General features: G+C 46.5%; 1 protein-coding gene across 1 annotated transcript in view; it reads left to right on the top strand.

The window, feature by feature from the left end:
• cers1 (ceramide synthase 1) overlaps positions 1–12,659 on the top strand; it is a 58,604-nt gene extending 45,945 nt beyond the window's left edge. The window contains exons 6-8 of the mRNA XM_048560208.2: positions 3,823–3,970; positions 6,579–6,715; positions 9,246–12,659. Coding sequence (XP_048416165.2) covers positions 3,823–3,970; positions 6,579–6,715; positions 9,246–9,288 — 328 coding nt within the window. The 3' untranslated portion in view covers positions 9,289–12,659. The remainder of the gene's footprint in view (positions 1–3,822; positions 3,971–6,578; positions 6,716–9,245) is intronic.
• Positions 12,660–17,916: the final 5,257 nt, after the last annotated feature.

Below are 17,916 nucleotides of genomic sequence, written 5' to 3'. Positions count from 1 at the left end.
ATACGGGTTTAAAGAGGGTGTTTGTAAGTGAAAGTTAAATAATGAGCAAAGACATGTCCCCAGGCCTTTATCCTTCACCTCCTTGAGTTGCCTAATCACAGAAGGAGATTTTAAATCAGATGACCAATAGTTTGATCAAAGAGTTAGGTTCAGAGTGTGTAGAAGCAGGAAAATGAGGTGGAGGGACAGAGAGGTCTAGGGAGAACATTCCAGTGCTGAGAGCAAACTTGTAATACTGATTTTTCCCCCTCTGTAGTGCTGTTTTTGAGAGTTAGGTGAGAGCTGACCCAGTGGGGTACAACTCACTGTTGCTTTACTGTACTCTGAGCTTCACAACAGCCATTGCTGTCTCAGAGACTGTAACCCCAGATTCTCTCACTAACACCCCCTCTTCCCGGCCACCCCCCCCCTCCCATTTGGAACCCCTTGTTTCTGGGCCTGGGCAACAATGGGCACAACATTCAGTGATGGAGGTTTAAAATTTAGGGATGGTCGCGAGGCCAAAATTAGAGTGGCGCAGAGGGTTGTGGAACTGGAGGAGATATGCAGGGAAATCGTATTGTTTTTCATTTTGGTCCTATCCATCAGATGGATGCTTTTACCCAGCTCGCTCTATTCAACAGGTCTCCTTTCCTACGCAGAAGGTGCAGGATCAGTTCATTCCAAAGAGGAAGAAAGATCCTAAGGGGAGGCAGGGGCGGTCGTGGCTGATGAGGGATGTTAAGGACTGTATAAAGATAAAAGAGAAGTATAACATAGCAAAGATGAACGGGAAGCCGGAGGACTGGGCAAGTTTTAAAGAGCAACAGAGGATAACTAAAAAGGCAGTACACAGAGAAAAAATGAGGTACGAAGGCTCATTGAATAGGTACTTTGGATCTGTCTTCACTAGGGAAGACACAGGCAATCTCCCAGATGTTATAGTGGCTGAAGGACCGAGGGTAATGGATGAACTGAAGGGAATTTATATTAGGCAGGAAATGGTGTTGGATAGACTGTTAGGTCTGAAGGCTGATAAGTCCCCGGGACCTGATGGTCTGCATCCTAGGGTACTTATGGAGGTGGCTCTAGAAATCGTGGACACATTGGTAATTATTTTCCAATGTTCTATAGATTCAGGATCAGTTCCTGTGGATTGGAGGGTGGCTAATGTTGTCCCACTTTTCAAGAAAGGAGGGAGAGAGAAAACAGGAAATTATAGACCGGTTAGCCTGACGTCAGTGGTGGGAAAGATGCTGGAGTCAATTATAAAAGATGAAATTACGAATCATTTGGATAGCAGTAACAGAATAGGTCAGAGTTAGCTTGGATTTACGAAGGGGAAATCGTGCTTGACTAATCTTCTGGAATTTTTTGAGGATGTATCTCTGAAGATGGACAAGGGAGAGCCAGTGAATGTAGTGTACCTGGACTTTCAGAAAGCCTTTGATAAAGTCCCGCATAGGAGATTGGTGAACAAAATTATGGCACCTGGTATTGGGGGCAAAATACTGAGTTGGATTGAAAATTGGCTGGCTGACAGGAAGCAAAGAGTAGTGATAAACGGGTCCCTTTCCGAATGGCAGGCGGTGACCCGGGGGGTACCGCAAGGTGCTGGGACCGCAGCTGTTTACAATATACATTAATGATATAGACGAAGGCATTAAAAGTAATATTAGCAAATTTGCTGATGACACAAAGCTGGGTGGCAGGGTGAAATGTGAGGAAGATGTTATGAGAATACAGGGTGACTTGGACAGGCTAGGTGAGTGGACGGATGCGTGGCAGATGCAGTTTAATGTGGATAAATGTGTGGTTATCCACTTTGGTGGGAAGAACAGGAAGGCAGATTACTATCTCAATGGAGTCAAGTTAGGTAAAGGGGAAGTTCAACGAGATCTGGGTGTTCTTGTACATCAATAAAAGCAAGCATGCAGGTACAGCAGGCAGTGAATAAAGCTAATGGCATGCTGGCCTTCATAACAAGAGGAATTGAGTATAGGAGCAAAGAGGTCCTTCTGCAGCTGTATAGGGCCCTGGTGAGACCGCACCTGGAGTATTGTGTGCAGTTTTGGTCTCCAAATTTGAGGAAGGACATTCTTGCCATTGAGGGAGTGCAGCGTAGGTTCACGAGGTCAATTCCCGGAATGGCGGGACTATCATATATTGAAAGATTGGAGCGGCTGGGCTTGTATACACTTGAGTTTAGGAGGAGAGAGGGGATCTGATTGAGACGTATAAGATTATTAAGGGATTGGACACTCTGGAGGCAGGTAGTATGTTTCCGTTGATAGGGGAGTCCAGAACCAGAGGACACAGTTTAAAAATAAGGGGTCGGCCATTTAGAACAGAGCTGAGGAGAAACTTCTTCACCCAGAGAGTGATGGATATATGGAATTCTCTGCCCCAGAAGGCAGTGGAGGCCAAGTCTCTGGATAGTTTCAAGAAAGAGATAGATAGAGCTCTTAAAGATAGTGGAATCAAGGGTTATGGGGATAAGGCAGGAACAGGATACTGATTGTGGATGATCAGCCATGATCATAATGAATGGTGGTGCTGGCTCAAAGGGCTGAATGGCCTACTCCAGCACCTATTGTCTATTGTCTATGATAAAAGCAATAAAAATAACTGCGGATGCTAGCAAGTGCAGGAGAAGTTCAGCAGGTTTGGCAGCGTCTGTGGGAGAAACAGAGTTAATGTTTGTATGGATCACATTTTCCAACAGTTCTGTAGGCCCTTAACTAACTTCTGTTTTTGTGTGTCTCCCCCAAGATGCTGCCCGGCTGCGTTTCTCCAGCAATTTCTCTTTATATTTTAGCCCTCCTTAAATGACGGAAGAGTCCCCAGGAAGATGGTCCTTGAGTGGGAAATAGTGAATTATTCAGGACCTGGCCTCTGCAACCTCTTCCAGCTCTTGCCCAGTTCATGCTCATTGACCTTTTGATTGTGCTTTCTGCGTAGCTCCCTTGGTTTCCCTCTCTCCTGCCTGTTGTGTAGCATATTCTTCCTTCCAGATCTTAATCTCTGAAACCTTTCCCGTTGTTACAAATACGCACCGTACAGTGGCCTCCTCAGACTCTCTCTTCACCCATCTCCTTGCAGTATTCACACTCTGTCTCTATGTTTTGCCCAGTAACTTGAGTCAGTTCCAACATTGAGGTTCAGCAGCAAAGTTAAAGTGTTTGGAAATTGCATTTCAACTGTCAAGGGCAGAACGGAATATTTGAAGATAACAAAGTGTGGAGCTGGATGAACACAGCAAGGCCCTTTGAAGGGTCTAGGCCCGAAACGTCAGCTTTTGTGCTCCTGAGATGCTGCTTGGTCTGCTGTGTCCATCCAGCTCCACACTTTGTTATCTTGGAACTGCAGATGCTGGAGAACCCCATTAACTCTGATGGAATATTTGAAAGTGTGCTAAGGAAGGAAGAAAGGAGTTGCATTGATATGGCACCTTTCAAATCCCAAAATGCAGCACAGTTGGTATTCCATCTTTGGATGGGATGTTAAACGAAAACCATATCACAGGTAAATGATGGCCACCTTTAAAGGGTGAGGTTTACCCTGGTGTACTGACCAATAGCTATCCCTCACCAAAATGCCATTGAAACCAATGATCTGATCATTGCCTTCATTCTGCTGTTTGTGGGATCTTTCTGTGCTAAAACTGGCTCTAGTGTACCTTGCATAGCCACAGTTACTGCACATCAAATTTTGCCATTTTCTCTGGTGTTTGGAGTTATGGAAATGAAGGCACCTGCCTCTCAATATTGAGGGAGTTTCGTAATTATGATCGAGTTCCATTAATTTTCTTCTCTGCATCGCTTTCCCTTTTTTTTCTCATAGGTTCTGGTTCCGACTTTACTGGTTCCCCCTCAAGGTGCTGTATGCCACCTGTTACTCCAGTCTCCAGTCTGTTCCCAATATTCCTTTTTACTTTTTCTTCAACATTCTGCTGCTTCTCCTCACTCTGATGAATATCTATTGGTTTATGGTGAGTAATTCCAGTCAGGGGTCTCTGCCCAACTTCTTTTCAGCTTCCTCGAACATCTCCCAATGTAATTGAGTCATTGATTCATGGTGGATAATCAAGTTAGTATGTGCTCTGAGAGGGTTGGTTGGGATTGAAGGGGCGTAAGGTATTGGGAGTTTGAGTGTTAGAGTGTTTTCTCATAACTGTTGCAATAAGCTCCTGGAGATTCTGCAGAATGCACAGAACAGAAGCAAGCCGTTCAGCCCAGTTGCTCCATGCTGGTCATAATGCTCCACATAAGCCTCTTCCCACTTTCTCACCCTATTATCATATTTTTGAATTCCTCACTCTATCATGTATTTATCAAGCTTCCCTTACAATGCATCATATCTGGTCACTGTCATTGTGTATCTTTTATATTTCACAGAGCTATGCAATGGCTGCGCTAATGTCTAAGTGTGCAACAAGCACATTAAAATTTCTGTATAATCACAAAACACACTCTTCAATTATGCCTACAGTGCAGCTTCCAGCAACTTCTGTGGTCTCTATCTACTTCGCTATAACTTAACACTCAATTTTAAACAACCTGGCATGCTGAGAATAGATCAGTTACCAGAAGTCACAATCAAACACAGATCAATTAAATCATCCAGCGATAACAAGGTGTAGAGGTGGCTGAACACAGCAGGCCAAGCAGCATCAGAGGAGCAGGAAAGCTGACATTTCAGGTCGAGACCCTTCTTCAGAAGAATTTCAGAAGGCCTCCTGTGTCCGTCCAGCTCTACACCTTGTTATCTCAGATTCTCCAGCATTGGCAGTTCCTACTATCGCGGTATCAGTTAAACCATTGAGCACTCCAGGTTTAAAATAGATATCCATTTTTTTCTGTAATTATTTCATGAGCAAATCCACAGTCAGTAGTCCCTTGATTGAGATCAGCCATTAGATGGGTTTGAGCTTTAACAATGAATGTTGGCTGACTATTCAGTCACAATGAGCATCGCATTTGTTCTGTCTTCTGCGTGTGTATTACTCCCATCAGCTGTTGGCTGTAGCTGTCTCAGTGTCACCCTTTGGAATCTGTAGGTGTATGAATGTCTAGGAACTTTCACATTCTGCAACAGTTCTGAGGGACCTTAACTAACTTCGGTTTCTGTGTGTGAGTTTGGTTCAATATATTAATTGCGTCACACTTCACATGTTAGTCCACAATCTCACTTAGGCAACAAGTGTTACAGTAAAAACCAAAAGAACTGCGAATGCCGTAAATCAGGAACAAAAGCAGAAGTTGCTGGAAACACTCAGCAGGTCTGGCAGCATCTGTGAAGGAGGAAACAGAGTTAACGTTTTGGGTCCAGTGACCCTCCCTCAGAATAGCAATATTGTTTTAACCCCACACACTTCATTTAGTAGCACATACCTCAAAGGGTCTCTCATGTTACAGGTAAACCTGCTCCAGGTGCACATTTTCTGCCATTTGGTAACGATGGAGCTAAAACAATGACCAAAAGACCCTTGCACACTCTATTGTTAGTTTCATCAAGTATATACGAAGGTTAAAGTTCATGTGGGTGTGCTATGCTGTATTGAGATCGCCTGGCCAATGATATTGTCTATTGCTTAGTTTTTCTCTCCACATCAGAAGTACAGTGAGCCAGAATTGGATTTCCAATCCAGCAGATGAGGCCAATTATCTTGTGGCAGTGATGCTGTGATCAAACTATTCCACCAAGTGAGAGACAGACCACCAGCCTCTCCTCTTCATTACATGCTGAGCTGACATTAAAACTCCAAAGCGGTCAATATTTGCCCTTCTCCTGAACATTCCCATTTTTATTCAGGGAGTCGAACTTTGCCAGGGAAGACATCACCCTCTGGAATCTCACTCATAGGGGAATGGGAGCAAGAACGATTGGTGCCCAACAAATGCCGGCTTGCATAGAGGAATGTGTAGCACTGAACCAGGCCATTCAGCCTGAACGGTCTGTGCTGAGGCTCGCATTTCACACGATCCCCCTCTCTACTTCAGTTCAGCCATTTAACACAGCCTTCTGTTCCTTACTCCTTCTGCCCCCTGAATACTTCCACAGTATCCACCTCCTCTTCACATCCTGGGGAGGGAGCAGAGATTATTCAAGATGAAGATTGCCCCTCTGCCTTACATTTATGGTCCATTTAGTTGAAGGCCACGGTTCTAACTGATGGCTTCCTGAAGGCTCACTTTCAAAATTGTTGTCAGGGTAGTGTGTGGACATGCAGATCCTCCACGAGGCTAGCTACAGATCCCAGTCACATCATAGCGCACAGCAGAAGAGGGGGAAAAAAAGCACTGTGGGATCTAATTTTCCAGGGCTATTGGCCTGATGCAGGAAAGCTAGATTAGAGAGGTCAGGTCTTGGCTGGTATGAGTACAGAGGGCTGAATGGCTTCCTGCGGTGCTGTAATTGTCTATGAGGTTCTGTGTTGTATAACTTCAGAGAGTCCCCTCTCTCGTTTTGTTGAACCACTTGATGGTCCAGCCTTAGTTCCAAATAGGTGGGTGGGGAAAATGAAGCCAAGATGCCACGAGCTGAAGTCTACCTGAGTGTCCTTCGCTGGCTCTGATGTGTAACTCCTTCTGTTGCAGTATATCATCTTGCTGGTGGTGAAGGTCCTGACTGGCCAAGTCTCGGAGGTCAATGATGTGCGAGAGTATGACATCGAGGATAGTTCAAGTGCAGCTGTATACAAGAAATATGATCACCTTCACTGCCCTAAGGACGGGTATGAAATCCATGGGGTGAATGGGTGCAGCAGGAATGTAAAGAGGAAAACTGCAAAAGTGTAATCATAGACCTCTTTGGCTTGAGATCTCTCAGGTCACACCAATACCTCCTCTGACGGTAGGGCAAGGAGAACAGCGCAAGCCCCAGGGTCTTGACTCCAGTCAGTCCCACACCAGCCTTGTAGCCAAATGGTGCCTTCGGGGAGTGCAGGCTGGTGCGGCAGAGCTGGCCCATGCATCATGTAGCCTGGAGCAGAGGACTGTGATGGCAGAGATTCCCAGTTCCTTTCCATCCCAGGCTGACCAGGAAGGCTCCATTTGTTGCCACTGCAGCTGCAAGGTGCTCTCTCACAGCCCATGCATTTGCTGTTTGTGTTGAAACTGCCGATATCGCAGGATGTGTGCCTTGGTCTCATACTTGACCTTGATTTCATGTAGAGACCCTGTGTCCTTAACATGAATTGGAAAGAGGCTGGCCCAGAGGAGCGATCAGAAAGATCCCTTGGTGCCAACAGCAGGTGCATAATGATGACATCAACAGCAGGCACATTATGATGACATCAACAGCCCTCACTTCATAGGAACAAGAATAGGCCACTCGGCCCCTCGGGTCTGTTCTGTCATTCAATAAGATCATGTCCAGTCTGATTTTAATCTCAACTGTACATTCCTGCATACCCCTGATAATCTTTCACACTCTTGGTCATCAAAAATCTACCTACCTCCACCTTCGGAATATTTCTAAAAGGCATCCGCTGCCTTTTGAGGAAGGAAATTCTAAAGACTTATAGCTCATAGAAAGAAAAAATTTGTTTCATCATCTCAGTCTAAATTAGGCGCCCCATCATGTTTAATCTCTGACCCTTAGTTTGAGATCCTCCCACAAGTGGAGACATCCTTTCAATATCCTCCAATCAAGTCTCCTCAGGATCTTTTCTGTTTCAATTAAGTCACCTCTGACTCTCTAAACACCAGAGGATACAGGCCCAACCTGTCTAGCCTTTCCTCATACGGCAACCCACTCATTCCAGGTATTAATCCTGTAAACCTTCTCTGAACTTCTTCCAACACATTAACATCCTTCTGTAAGTACAGAGATCAGTGCTGTACACAGTACTCCAGATGCAGTCTCACCTGTGCCCTGGATAACCGAAGTGTGTCCAATGAATTGGCTCTGGAGAAGCTGGATCAGAAAGCTGCCCTTTTTTCTGTTATTCATTCATGGGATGAGGGTGTCACTGGCCAGGCAGCATTTATTGCCCATCCCTAATTGCCCAGAGGGCAGTTAAGAGCCAACCATGTTGCTGTGGGTTTGGAATCACATGTAGGTCACGCCAAGTAAGGATGGCAGTTTCCTTCCCTAAAGGGCATTAGAGAACCAGATGGGTTTTTCCATAATCAACAAACACTCAGAGGTCATCATTAGATGCCTAATTCCAGACTTTCTTTTGTTATTGAATTCAATTTCCACCATCTGTTTTGGCGGGATTCGAACCTGGGCCCCCAAAACCTTATCTGGATCAGCAGTCCAGTGATAATACCACTAGGGCAGGTCCTTTCCCTTGGTCGTCAAGTCCTGGTGTGGGGCTTGAACTTGGAATTTCCGGCTGTGCCACAAGATGCTGTGCAGTGTAAAAGAGAAACAAGATTAAGCTAAATGTCAGTATTCCAGATGAGACCCAGCCAATATTTTATTGCCTTCAATTCTGGACGTTGCATCTTTGTAAAGGAAACCCAGGTCTTCGTGTGGGTGTGCAGGAGACTTTCCAGCGTGGTACCTGTGACAAGGGAATTCGCTCCTGTTGGGAGTTTTAAGAACCTGCAGTTGTGCTTAAAAGCAGAAAAGATGACGAGGAGATTCAATAGCAGTGTTTAGAAGTGTTCCTATATTACAGATGTAATACACTTCCGAATTATACAATTCACTGTACCATGCTCTTTTGAGATGAAAAAGGCAAGTTTTTGTGCAGATCAGCCAGGATCTGACTGAATGACGGAACAGGGTTGAGAGACTAAGTAACCTGCTCTAGTTCCCAATGTCTCGGCGCAGTGATAACCTATTACTGTTAGAGCCATTCAGAGGTTCCCTGTATCCTGAGATCCCAAGCTGCCTGACTCCAGCAGGTGAAGGCACTTCACCCCATGAATAAAGAGAGGGAAGTGGCCTGTAGCCAATTCGGGCTGCCCTACAGTTTTCATGTAGATGCATTAGAGCCAACAAGCTTCAGATACATGTTCCACAATCCAGATGACCTCGCTCTCAGTTGCCCAAACCTAGGGCACTTGAACTGGAGCAGGCTGACATACCACAACCTTCTCCAGGGCTGTTAATGCTCATCCCTCCAGTGCCATCCACATCCAGTGAAATATATTCTTAAATACTTTCCTGTGTGGGCTCCATAATTTTCAATAAATCTTAACCGTCAAGTGTCTAGCAAGCTCAAGATGCCTTCCCTCTCTGTCAATGTCTCTCTTCTCCCATTAATGTGTCTAATTTCTGACATTGATGTGACTTATTTCCATTTGCAGAATGCGACAAAGGAACGGGATCATTGTGCACAGGCATCTATAATACAACCTGACACCAGCTCCATCACCCTGTTTACAGTCCAGATTTGCTCTCAATTAAGGGCCAACTCCAGTCCTGACTTGTCCAGACTTCCGTGATCGGGAATGAAACCACAACAGAAGATGTTCTATTGATGGTGCAGTTGTTGTTTCGCGTCTGATTCTTTTTTTGCCCCCTCGGGGCAATCTTTGGAAGTTGCTGGATTTCCACTTTATCTCTCTATTGTTCTTGCCCTATTTCTCTCGCTCTCTCTGTCTCGCCCTTGCCCTCTTTCTTGTTCTCAATCTCCCTTCCTGTCTTGCTCTCGCTCACTCATGTCTTAATAATGTTTTTACTGTGAATCATTTCTCTAAGCCTTTGCAAAGACTGCATGCAATGTCACACTAGCCTCACTCAAATGTACGTGTCACTGTGAAAGGCTGAAGTGAGTTCCTGGGCCTTTGTGCTTGGATTTCCCACTCACTTCTCCACTAGCATTGGTATTGGTTGGTGTTGGGAGGCTCCCCCACAACGTGATACTCTCCTGTTCCCAAATTGCCCCCTGCCAAGGACACGCAGTTCACTACAAAAGCCTCAAAATAGTCTTCCAGTCCTTGCGTGACTACCCATCCGAACACCTGAACAAAATCGGTCCCACAGCAAATTATAACTGTTCATCTTGTGGTGTGTGCTGAGATTATCGTGGTCATTGCTAGACAGGCTCAGGACAAACTAGTGCCCCATACAGGTGCCCCCCCCAATCAATGGGGTCTCAGTACAAATCCCGAATGGACTTGCAGTGGAGTTTGTGTCTCTCTGCACATTCCTGGGAGAGCTCCATCTGCGAACTGTCTTGGGCCAATTGCCCAACCCTCAACAAATGAGAATGCTATTGCTTGGGCTTTGCAGATTTGCACTAAATAAATAAAACAAAATTTTCTTTTTCTACAGTGAGGTTAGGTAATGTGTACCCAGGTCATTAAAGGAACCCTCTGCACATCTCTCACAATTCTTTCTCATACATCCCACCATCTCCTTTGATTGCTTACAAAGGCCAATCCCATCACAATACACCATCCTTAAATAAAACTACCCGCTTTCCTCATCCTGGTCTGGATGTGTCCCCATATGTAGCTGAGGCTCCCCAAAATGCAGGACCTATGGTTCAAAGAGGCCGCGGTGCCCCTGGGCTAAAGAGAAGGGGCAAACCTGTCGAGGGTTAATTGTGATGTGACTAATGCTGTCAATGGTGAGAGTTGACCAGGGTGAGCCAGTGATGCTACATTATGGGTGGAAAGCTGCCTCCTGGTGCTGTTATACCCTGTTCTGAGGTGGGCATTGCTTCGTTTGAATGGGTGATGGTCTCCGGAGCCATCTAGGATTCGTTTTTTTTCCAGCCTCCTCCAGCTCCACCCCCACATCCTGTCAGCGAGGCTAACCAAGATGCTTCCTCTCAAAGTGCAATCTAAACTGATCTGGGGTGCTCTTCGGTGCAAACGAGTCAGAGGAGACCTTTCAGCCCTTCAAGCCTGTTCCATCATTCACTGAGTTCATGGCTGGTCTTATCTTGGCTCCTATGCACCCATCTCCATTCCACATCCTCGACTTAATGAAAATCCATCAGTGTCGGTCTGACATATGCAGTTGACCTCAAGGCTCGTGTTCTAGATCACCACTGCCCCTTGTATAAAGAAAATGAGCATTTTGCCATTACTGTCCCTATCACTGGCTAAAGAGGACCTCAAAAATTCTTACCCTGGACTGCTATCCATTAACCCAGTTGGTGAGAGTGTCTGTTGGATCCTCACCAGTGGAGAGGATCTGGATCACTGGTGATATTGCTATCATTTTAGAACTTACCAGAAACTATCATTCAGGTTTATAGGAGCCATGTATAATGAGTGAAGGACTAGAGGTTGAATGGTAACTATAGAATCACAAAGTAAGAAGAAAATAGCAAATCCTTTGGAAGAAGCGAAAAATTTCTTTAATTATCCTGGCCTCCAAAATCCTAACAATCTCTGTCTCGTGTACACTCATTAACTGGGCTTCCACAACTCCCTGGTGGAGAGAAAGGGGATGTTTTCTAAAATAAAAACTCTTTCATGTGATGTTGGGCAAGGCCAAAGCCATTGCTGACTGTCCTTAGATTTCTTTGGCCAATTTGGAGCCCAATGCATGGCTGTGGGTCTGGAGTCACATGTAAGCCAAACCAGATTTCTTTCCCTAAGGGACATTGGGTAACCAGGTAGGCTTTTACATTTGAGATGAGACTAGCTTTGAATTTGAGGTTTAATTACCAAATATTACTTTCACCAGCTGCTATGGTAAGACTTGAACCTGCATCGCTAGAGCTTTAGCATGGGTCTCTGGACTATTAATTGAAAATCCATACTGCAATGCTAGCAACTCTCTCAAGGCCTGTACCTTACAATCTCCTAGTACGATATCCTAACCAAGCATTTCTTCGATAGTAGAAATGTGGTGAAGAGAAGAGATAGACACCAAACTGGAGTCTTGTGGTGAATGAGGGCTACATCTTTCAGCTTGAGTTTGATTGTCACAAAATGAATCAATTCTTTCAGATATTTGTTATTGAGCGAGGGACAAAGGCGGTGAGTTCTGTACTAGTTAGTCAGACGTGAGGCCAGTGGGAAGCATAGGAATATAGCCAGTTTTTTAAAAATGTATATAAATAAACCATGTTTGCATTATCAGCTAGTAAATTGAGCTAAAGCTTTATTTGATACCCCACTGGGATTTGAACCTGAGCTCCCAAGCCATTAACTTAGAGCTCCAGATTACCAGTCTAGTGACATTATCACAATGGCATCATCTCCCCTCCTTTAGATACCAGACAATCTCTGGTACATCCCTCCAACAACCATTCTTTGCTCAAACTGGAGAGGGCCTGAGCGGCGATCAAGAGTTGAAAGCAAAAACAGAAATGGCTGGAGAAACTCAGTAGGTCCGGCGGCATCTGAGGAAAGAGGAACAGATTCAATGTTCTGAGTCCAGTGACGCTTCTTCAGGATAGCTTTGGAGCTTTGTTTGCTCTCTGTCTGGGCTGTGAAGTGGCGTCCCAAAGTCAGACATTAACCAGGAGGTACATTATCAATAGGCAGGCCTCAGATAATCCCCTGTACTTGACCACACTCGTGCTGAGGCACCGATTCAGCTAGTGATCGTGTATCTAGAAGATCCCCAGATCCCCCTCGCACCCCATCCAACCATCACATCCTGATGAATAGGCGTAAAAAGTCAATCTCAACGATTTCACTCATCACTTGTATGCCAATGGTCTTGCCTGTTTGTGCATGTCTTCCTGAACTAAAGTAGATCACTGCAACCATATGATAATGAGACATAAATACTTTGTACAATACAAAATAAAAGGAGAGAAACATTATAGTCTGTTTCTTTATCTTTTTCTTCTTTACAAATTTGCAATAAATATGCAGATCCCCGACACGTAGATGTTTAAAGGTGACAGCAGTTTTGTGGAAAATGAAGATCAAATACTAAACCCTATAATTTATCTCAACCTGTAATTGCTAGTTGTCCATGGGAAGATAAAGGTAATTATGGGAAGTCAGTTCAGAGCACGCACAAGAGCCAGTTCTGTTCCATCTTGAAATAAAGGAAGATGTTTAAATGACCTTTCAGCCTCATTAACCCTGGAAGGACATTTTGGAGGACGGCCCTGTGTTTCCAAGTCTCTCTGTGCTTCACTAACGGGCATTTCCACAAGTTTCGTAATATTCTTAATCTTCATTGGAGATTGCAATAAAATGGAGTCAAGTGAACAGTATAAACAGTTGGACTTGACACAGAGAAAATGGCAGAGTCTGCAGAGGTTGTTGTTGCAGCCAGAGTTCCCAAATGAGCCATAGAGTCATTACATCATTGAAGGAGGCCATTTGGCCCATTCAGTCCATACTGTTTACATAGGGTACACCGATTTCTGCTAGGAAAACATGGTCCTCAAAGAAATACTCTCAGTCCAATGACGTTAACCTATTTTATCAAAGGCCTTCCGTCCACCAAAAGGTGAGGAGCCAGCCTGCTTAGTGTGTTCAGTGCCACTCATAACACTTCAAATTACGAAGCAACCTAAGACAAGTTAACATCGGACTGGGCAGTAGTCAGACTTGGCTTCACAATTGGCAGGGACTATTTGCCCATGAGGCTGCCACCGATAATTGTACATCTCACTTACTATTTGTGAGGTCACCATGTACCTTTTCCCACATGTCATAAGACCATAAGACATAGAAGCAGAATTAAGCCATTCAGCCCATCAAGTCAGTTCAAAGCTGATATGTTTCTCAACCCCATTCTCCTGCCTTCTTTTCCTAGCCCTTGATCCCCTTACCAATCAAAAACCCATCCATCTCTGTCTTAAATGCACTGAGTGACTTGGCTTCCATGGCCCTCTGCAGCAATGAGTTCCACGGATTCACCACCCTCTGGCTTAAGAAATTCCTCCTCATCTCTGTTCTAAATGGCCATCCGTTCACTGAGGCTGTGCCCCAGGTGCTAGTTTCTTTTACGAGCAGAAACACCTCTAAATCCACTTTGTCCATGCATCTCAGTATTCTGTAAGTTTCAGAAAGATTATCCTTGTCCTTCTAAACATCCTCAGTACAGATACAGAGTCCTCAACTGCTCCTCATATGACAAGCCCTTCAACCCCAGGATCATTTTTGTTAGCCTCCTCTGAGCCCCTCCAATGCCAGCACATCTTTCTTGAGATACGGGCCCAAAAATGCTCACAATATTCCAAATACAGATTATACAGCCTCAGCAATACATCCTGCTCTTGTACTCTAGCCCTCTTGAAGTGAATGCTAACATTGCATTTGTTTTTCCAACTGCTAACTGAACCTGCATGTTAACCTTAAAGAGAATCCTGAAATAGGCCTCAGAAGTCCCTTTGTGCTTCAGGTTTCTGAAGCTGTTCCCCATTTAGAAAACAGTCTACGCCTCTATTCTTTCCACCAAGGTGTACAAGTGCACATTTACCCACATTGTATTCCATCTGCTACTCCTTTGCCATTCTCCTACCCTCTTCAAGTCGTTCTGCAGCCGTCCTGTCTCCTCAACACTATCTGCCCCTTTACCTATATTTGTGTCATCTTCAAACTGGGCAACAATGTGTTCAGTTCCTTCATCCAGATTGTTAATGAATAACATGAGTAGCTGTGGTCCCAACACTGACCCCTGCAGAACTCTGCTAGTCACCAGCTACCATCCTGAAAAAGTATCAGAGACAATGGGAACTGCAGCAGAGAGATGAAGGGTCTAGGCCCGAAACGTCAGCTTTTGTGCTCCTGAGATGCTGCTTGGCCTGCTGTGTTCATCCAGCCTCACATTTTATCACCATCCTGAAAAAGACTACTTTATCCCCACTGTCTGTCTTCTGCCCATCAAGCAATCTTCTATCTAACACCATGAGTTTTTATCTTATTTAGCAGCCTCCTGTATGACACATTGGTAAAGGCCTTCTGGAAACCCCATTAAATCACATCCACTGGCTGTCCTTTGTCTAACTTGCTTGTTAACTCCTCAAAGAATTCTAACAGATTTGTCAGGCACAACCTCCCATTGATGAAGCTGTGCTGACTCAGCTTTATTTTACCATGCACCTCCAAGCACTCTGCAATCTCTTTCTAATCTCGTCCTTAAGAATGAACTCTGAAATATTCCCAATGACCAAGTCAGGTTAACTAGTACTGATTTCACTTTAAAACGAAGTAATTTTCAGGTGAGAGATAATGGGAACTGCAGATGCTGGAGAATTCCAAGATAATAAAATGTGAGGCTGGATGAACACAGCAGGCCAAGCAGCATCTCAGGAGCACAAAAGCTGACGTTTCGGGCCTGGACCCTTCATCAGAGAGGGGGATGCGGAGAGGGAACTGGAATAAATAGGGAGAAAGGGGGAGGCGGACCGAAGATGGAGAGTAAAGAAGATAGGTGCAGAGAGTATAGGTGGGGAGGTAGGGAGGGGATAGGTCAGTCCAGGGAAGATGGACAGGTCAAGGAGGTGGGATGAGGTTAGTAGGTAGATGGGGGTGCGGCTTGGGGTGGGAGGAAGGGATGGGTGAGAGGAAGAACCGGTTAGGGAGGCAGAGACAGGTTGGACTGGTTTTGGGATGCAGTGGGTGGGGGGGAAGAGCTGGGCTGGTTGTGTGGTGCAGTGGGGGGAGGGGACGAACTGGGCTGGTTTAGGGATGCAGTAGGGGAAGGGGAGATTTTGAAACTGGTGAAGTCCACATTGATACCATTAGGCTGCAGGGTTCCCAAGCGGAATATGAGTTGCTGTTCCTGCAACCTTCGGGTGGCATCATTGTGGCAGTGCAGGAGGCCCATGATGGACATGTCATCTAGAGAATGGGAGGGGGAGTGGAAATGGTTTGAGACTGGGAGGTGCAGTTGTTTGTTGCGAACTGAGCGGAGGTGTTCTGCAAAGCGGTCTCCAAGCCTCCACTTGGTTTCCCCAATGTAGAGGAAGCCGCACCGGGTACAGTGGATGCAGTATACCACATTGGCAGATGTGCAGGTGAACCTCTGCTTAATGTGGAATGTCATCTTGGGGCCTGGGATAGGGGTGAGGGAGGAGGTGTGGGGGCAAGTGTAGCATTTCCTGCGGTTGCAGGGGAAGGTGCCGGGTGTGGTGGGGTTGGAGGGCAGTGTGGAGCGAACAAGGGAGTCACGGAGAGAGTGGTCTCTCCGGAAAGCAGACAAGGGTGGGGATGGAAAAATGTCTTGGGTGGTGGGGTCGGATTGTAAATGGCGAAAGTGTCGGAGGATGATGCGTTGTATCCGGAGGTTGGTAGCGTGGTGTGTGAGAACGAGGAGGATCCTCTTAGGGCGGTTGTGACGGCCGTGGGGGGGGGGGAGGGGGGGGGGTGTGAGGGATGTGTTGCGGGAAATACGGGAGACGCGGTCAAGGGCGTTCTCGATCACTGTGGGGGGAGAGTTGCGGTCCTTGAAGAACTTGGACATCTAGGATGTGCGGGAGTGGAATGTCTTATCGTGGGAGCAGATGCGGCAGAGGCGGAGGAATTGGGAATAGGAGATGGAATTTTTGCAGGATGTTGGGTGGGAGGAGGTGTATTCTAGGTAGCTGTGGGAGTCGGTGGGCTTGAAATGGACATCAGTTACAAGCTGGTTGCCTGAGATGGAGACTGAGAGGTCCAGGAAGGTGAGGGATGTGCTGGAGATGGCCCAGGTGAACTGAAGGTTGGGGTGGAAGGTGTTGGTGAAGTGGATGAACTGTTCGAGCTCCTCTCAGGCAACCAGCTTGTAACTGATGTCCATTTCAAGCCCACCGACTCCCACAGCTACCTAGAATACACCTCCTCCCACCCACCCTCCTGCAAAAAGTCCATCCCCTATTCCCAATTCCTCCGCCTCCGCCGCATCTGCTCCCACGATAAGACATTCCACTCCCGCACATCCCAGATGTCCAAGTTCTTCAAGGACTGCAACTTTCCCCCCACAGTGATCGAGAACGCCTTTGACCGCGTCTTCCATATTTCCCGCAACACATCCCTCACAACCCCCCCCCCGTCACAACCGCCCTAAGAGGATCCCCCTCGTTCTCACACACCACGCTACCAACCTCCGGATACAACGCATCATCCTCCGACACTTTCGCCATTTACAATCCGACCCCACCACCCAAGACATTTTTCCATCCCCACCCTTGTCTGCTTTCCGGAGAGACCACTCTCTCCGTGACTCCCTTGTTCGCTCCACACTGCCCTCCAACCCCACCACACCCGGCACCTTCCCCTGCAACCGCAGGAAATGCTACACTTGCCCCCACACCTCCTCCCTCACCCCTATCCCAGGCCCCAAGATGACATTCCACATTAAGCAGAGGTTCACCTGCACATCTGCCAATGTGGTATACTGCATCCACTGTACCCGGTGCGGCTTCCTCTACATTGGGGAAACCAAGTGGAGGCTTGGAGACCGCTTTGCAGAACACCTCCGCTCAGTTCGCAACAAACAACTGCACCTCCCAGTCGCAAACCATTTCCACTCCCCCTCCCATTCTCTAGATGACATGTCCATCATGGGCCTCCTGCACTGCCACAATGATGCCACCCGAAGGTTGCAGGAACAGCAACTCATATTCCGCCTGGGAACCCTGCAGCCTAATGGTATCAATGTGGACTTCACCAGTTTCAAAATCTCCCCTTCCCCTACTGCATCCCTAAACCAGCCCAGTTCGTCCCCTCCCCCCACTGCACCACACAACCAGCCCAGCTCTTCCCCCCCACCCACTGCATCCCAAAACCAGTCCAACCTGTCTCTGCCTCCCTAACCGGTTCTTCCTCTCACCCATCCCTTCCTCCCACCCCAAGCCGCACCCCCATCTACCTACTAACCTCATCCCACCTCCTTGACCTGTCCGTCTTCCCTGGACTGACCTATCCCCTCCCTACCTCCCCACCTATAGTCTCTGCACCTATCTTCTTTACTCTCCATCTTCGGTCCGCCTCCCCCTCTCTCCCTATTTATTCCAGTTCCCTCTCCCCATCCCCCTCTCTGATGAAGGGTCCAGGCCTGAAACGTCAGCTTTTGTGCTCCTGAGATGCTGCTTGGCCTGCTGTGTTCATCCAGCCTCACATTTTA

The sequence above is a fragment of the Stegostoma tigrinum genome, chromosome 30 (assembly GCF_030684315.1).
Source record: "Stegostoma tigrinum isolate sSteTig4 chromosome 30, sSteTig4.hap1, whole genome shotgun sequence".
NCBI lineage: Eukaryota > Metazoa > Chordata > Chondrichthyes > Orectolobiformes > Stegostomatidae > Stegostoma > Stegostoma tigrinum.
Note: the sequence above shows the minus strand (reverse complement) of the source record. Positions and strands in the feature narration are given on the sequence as shown.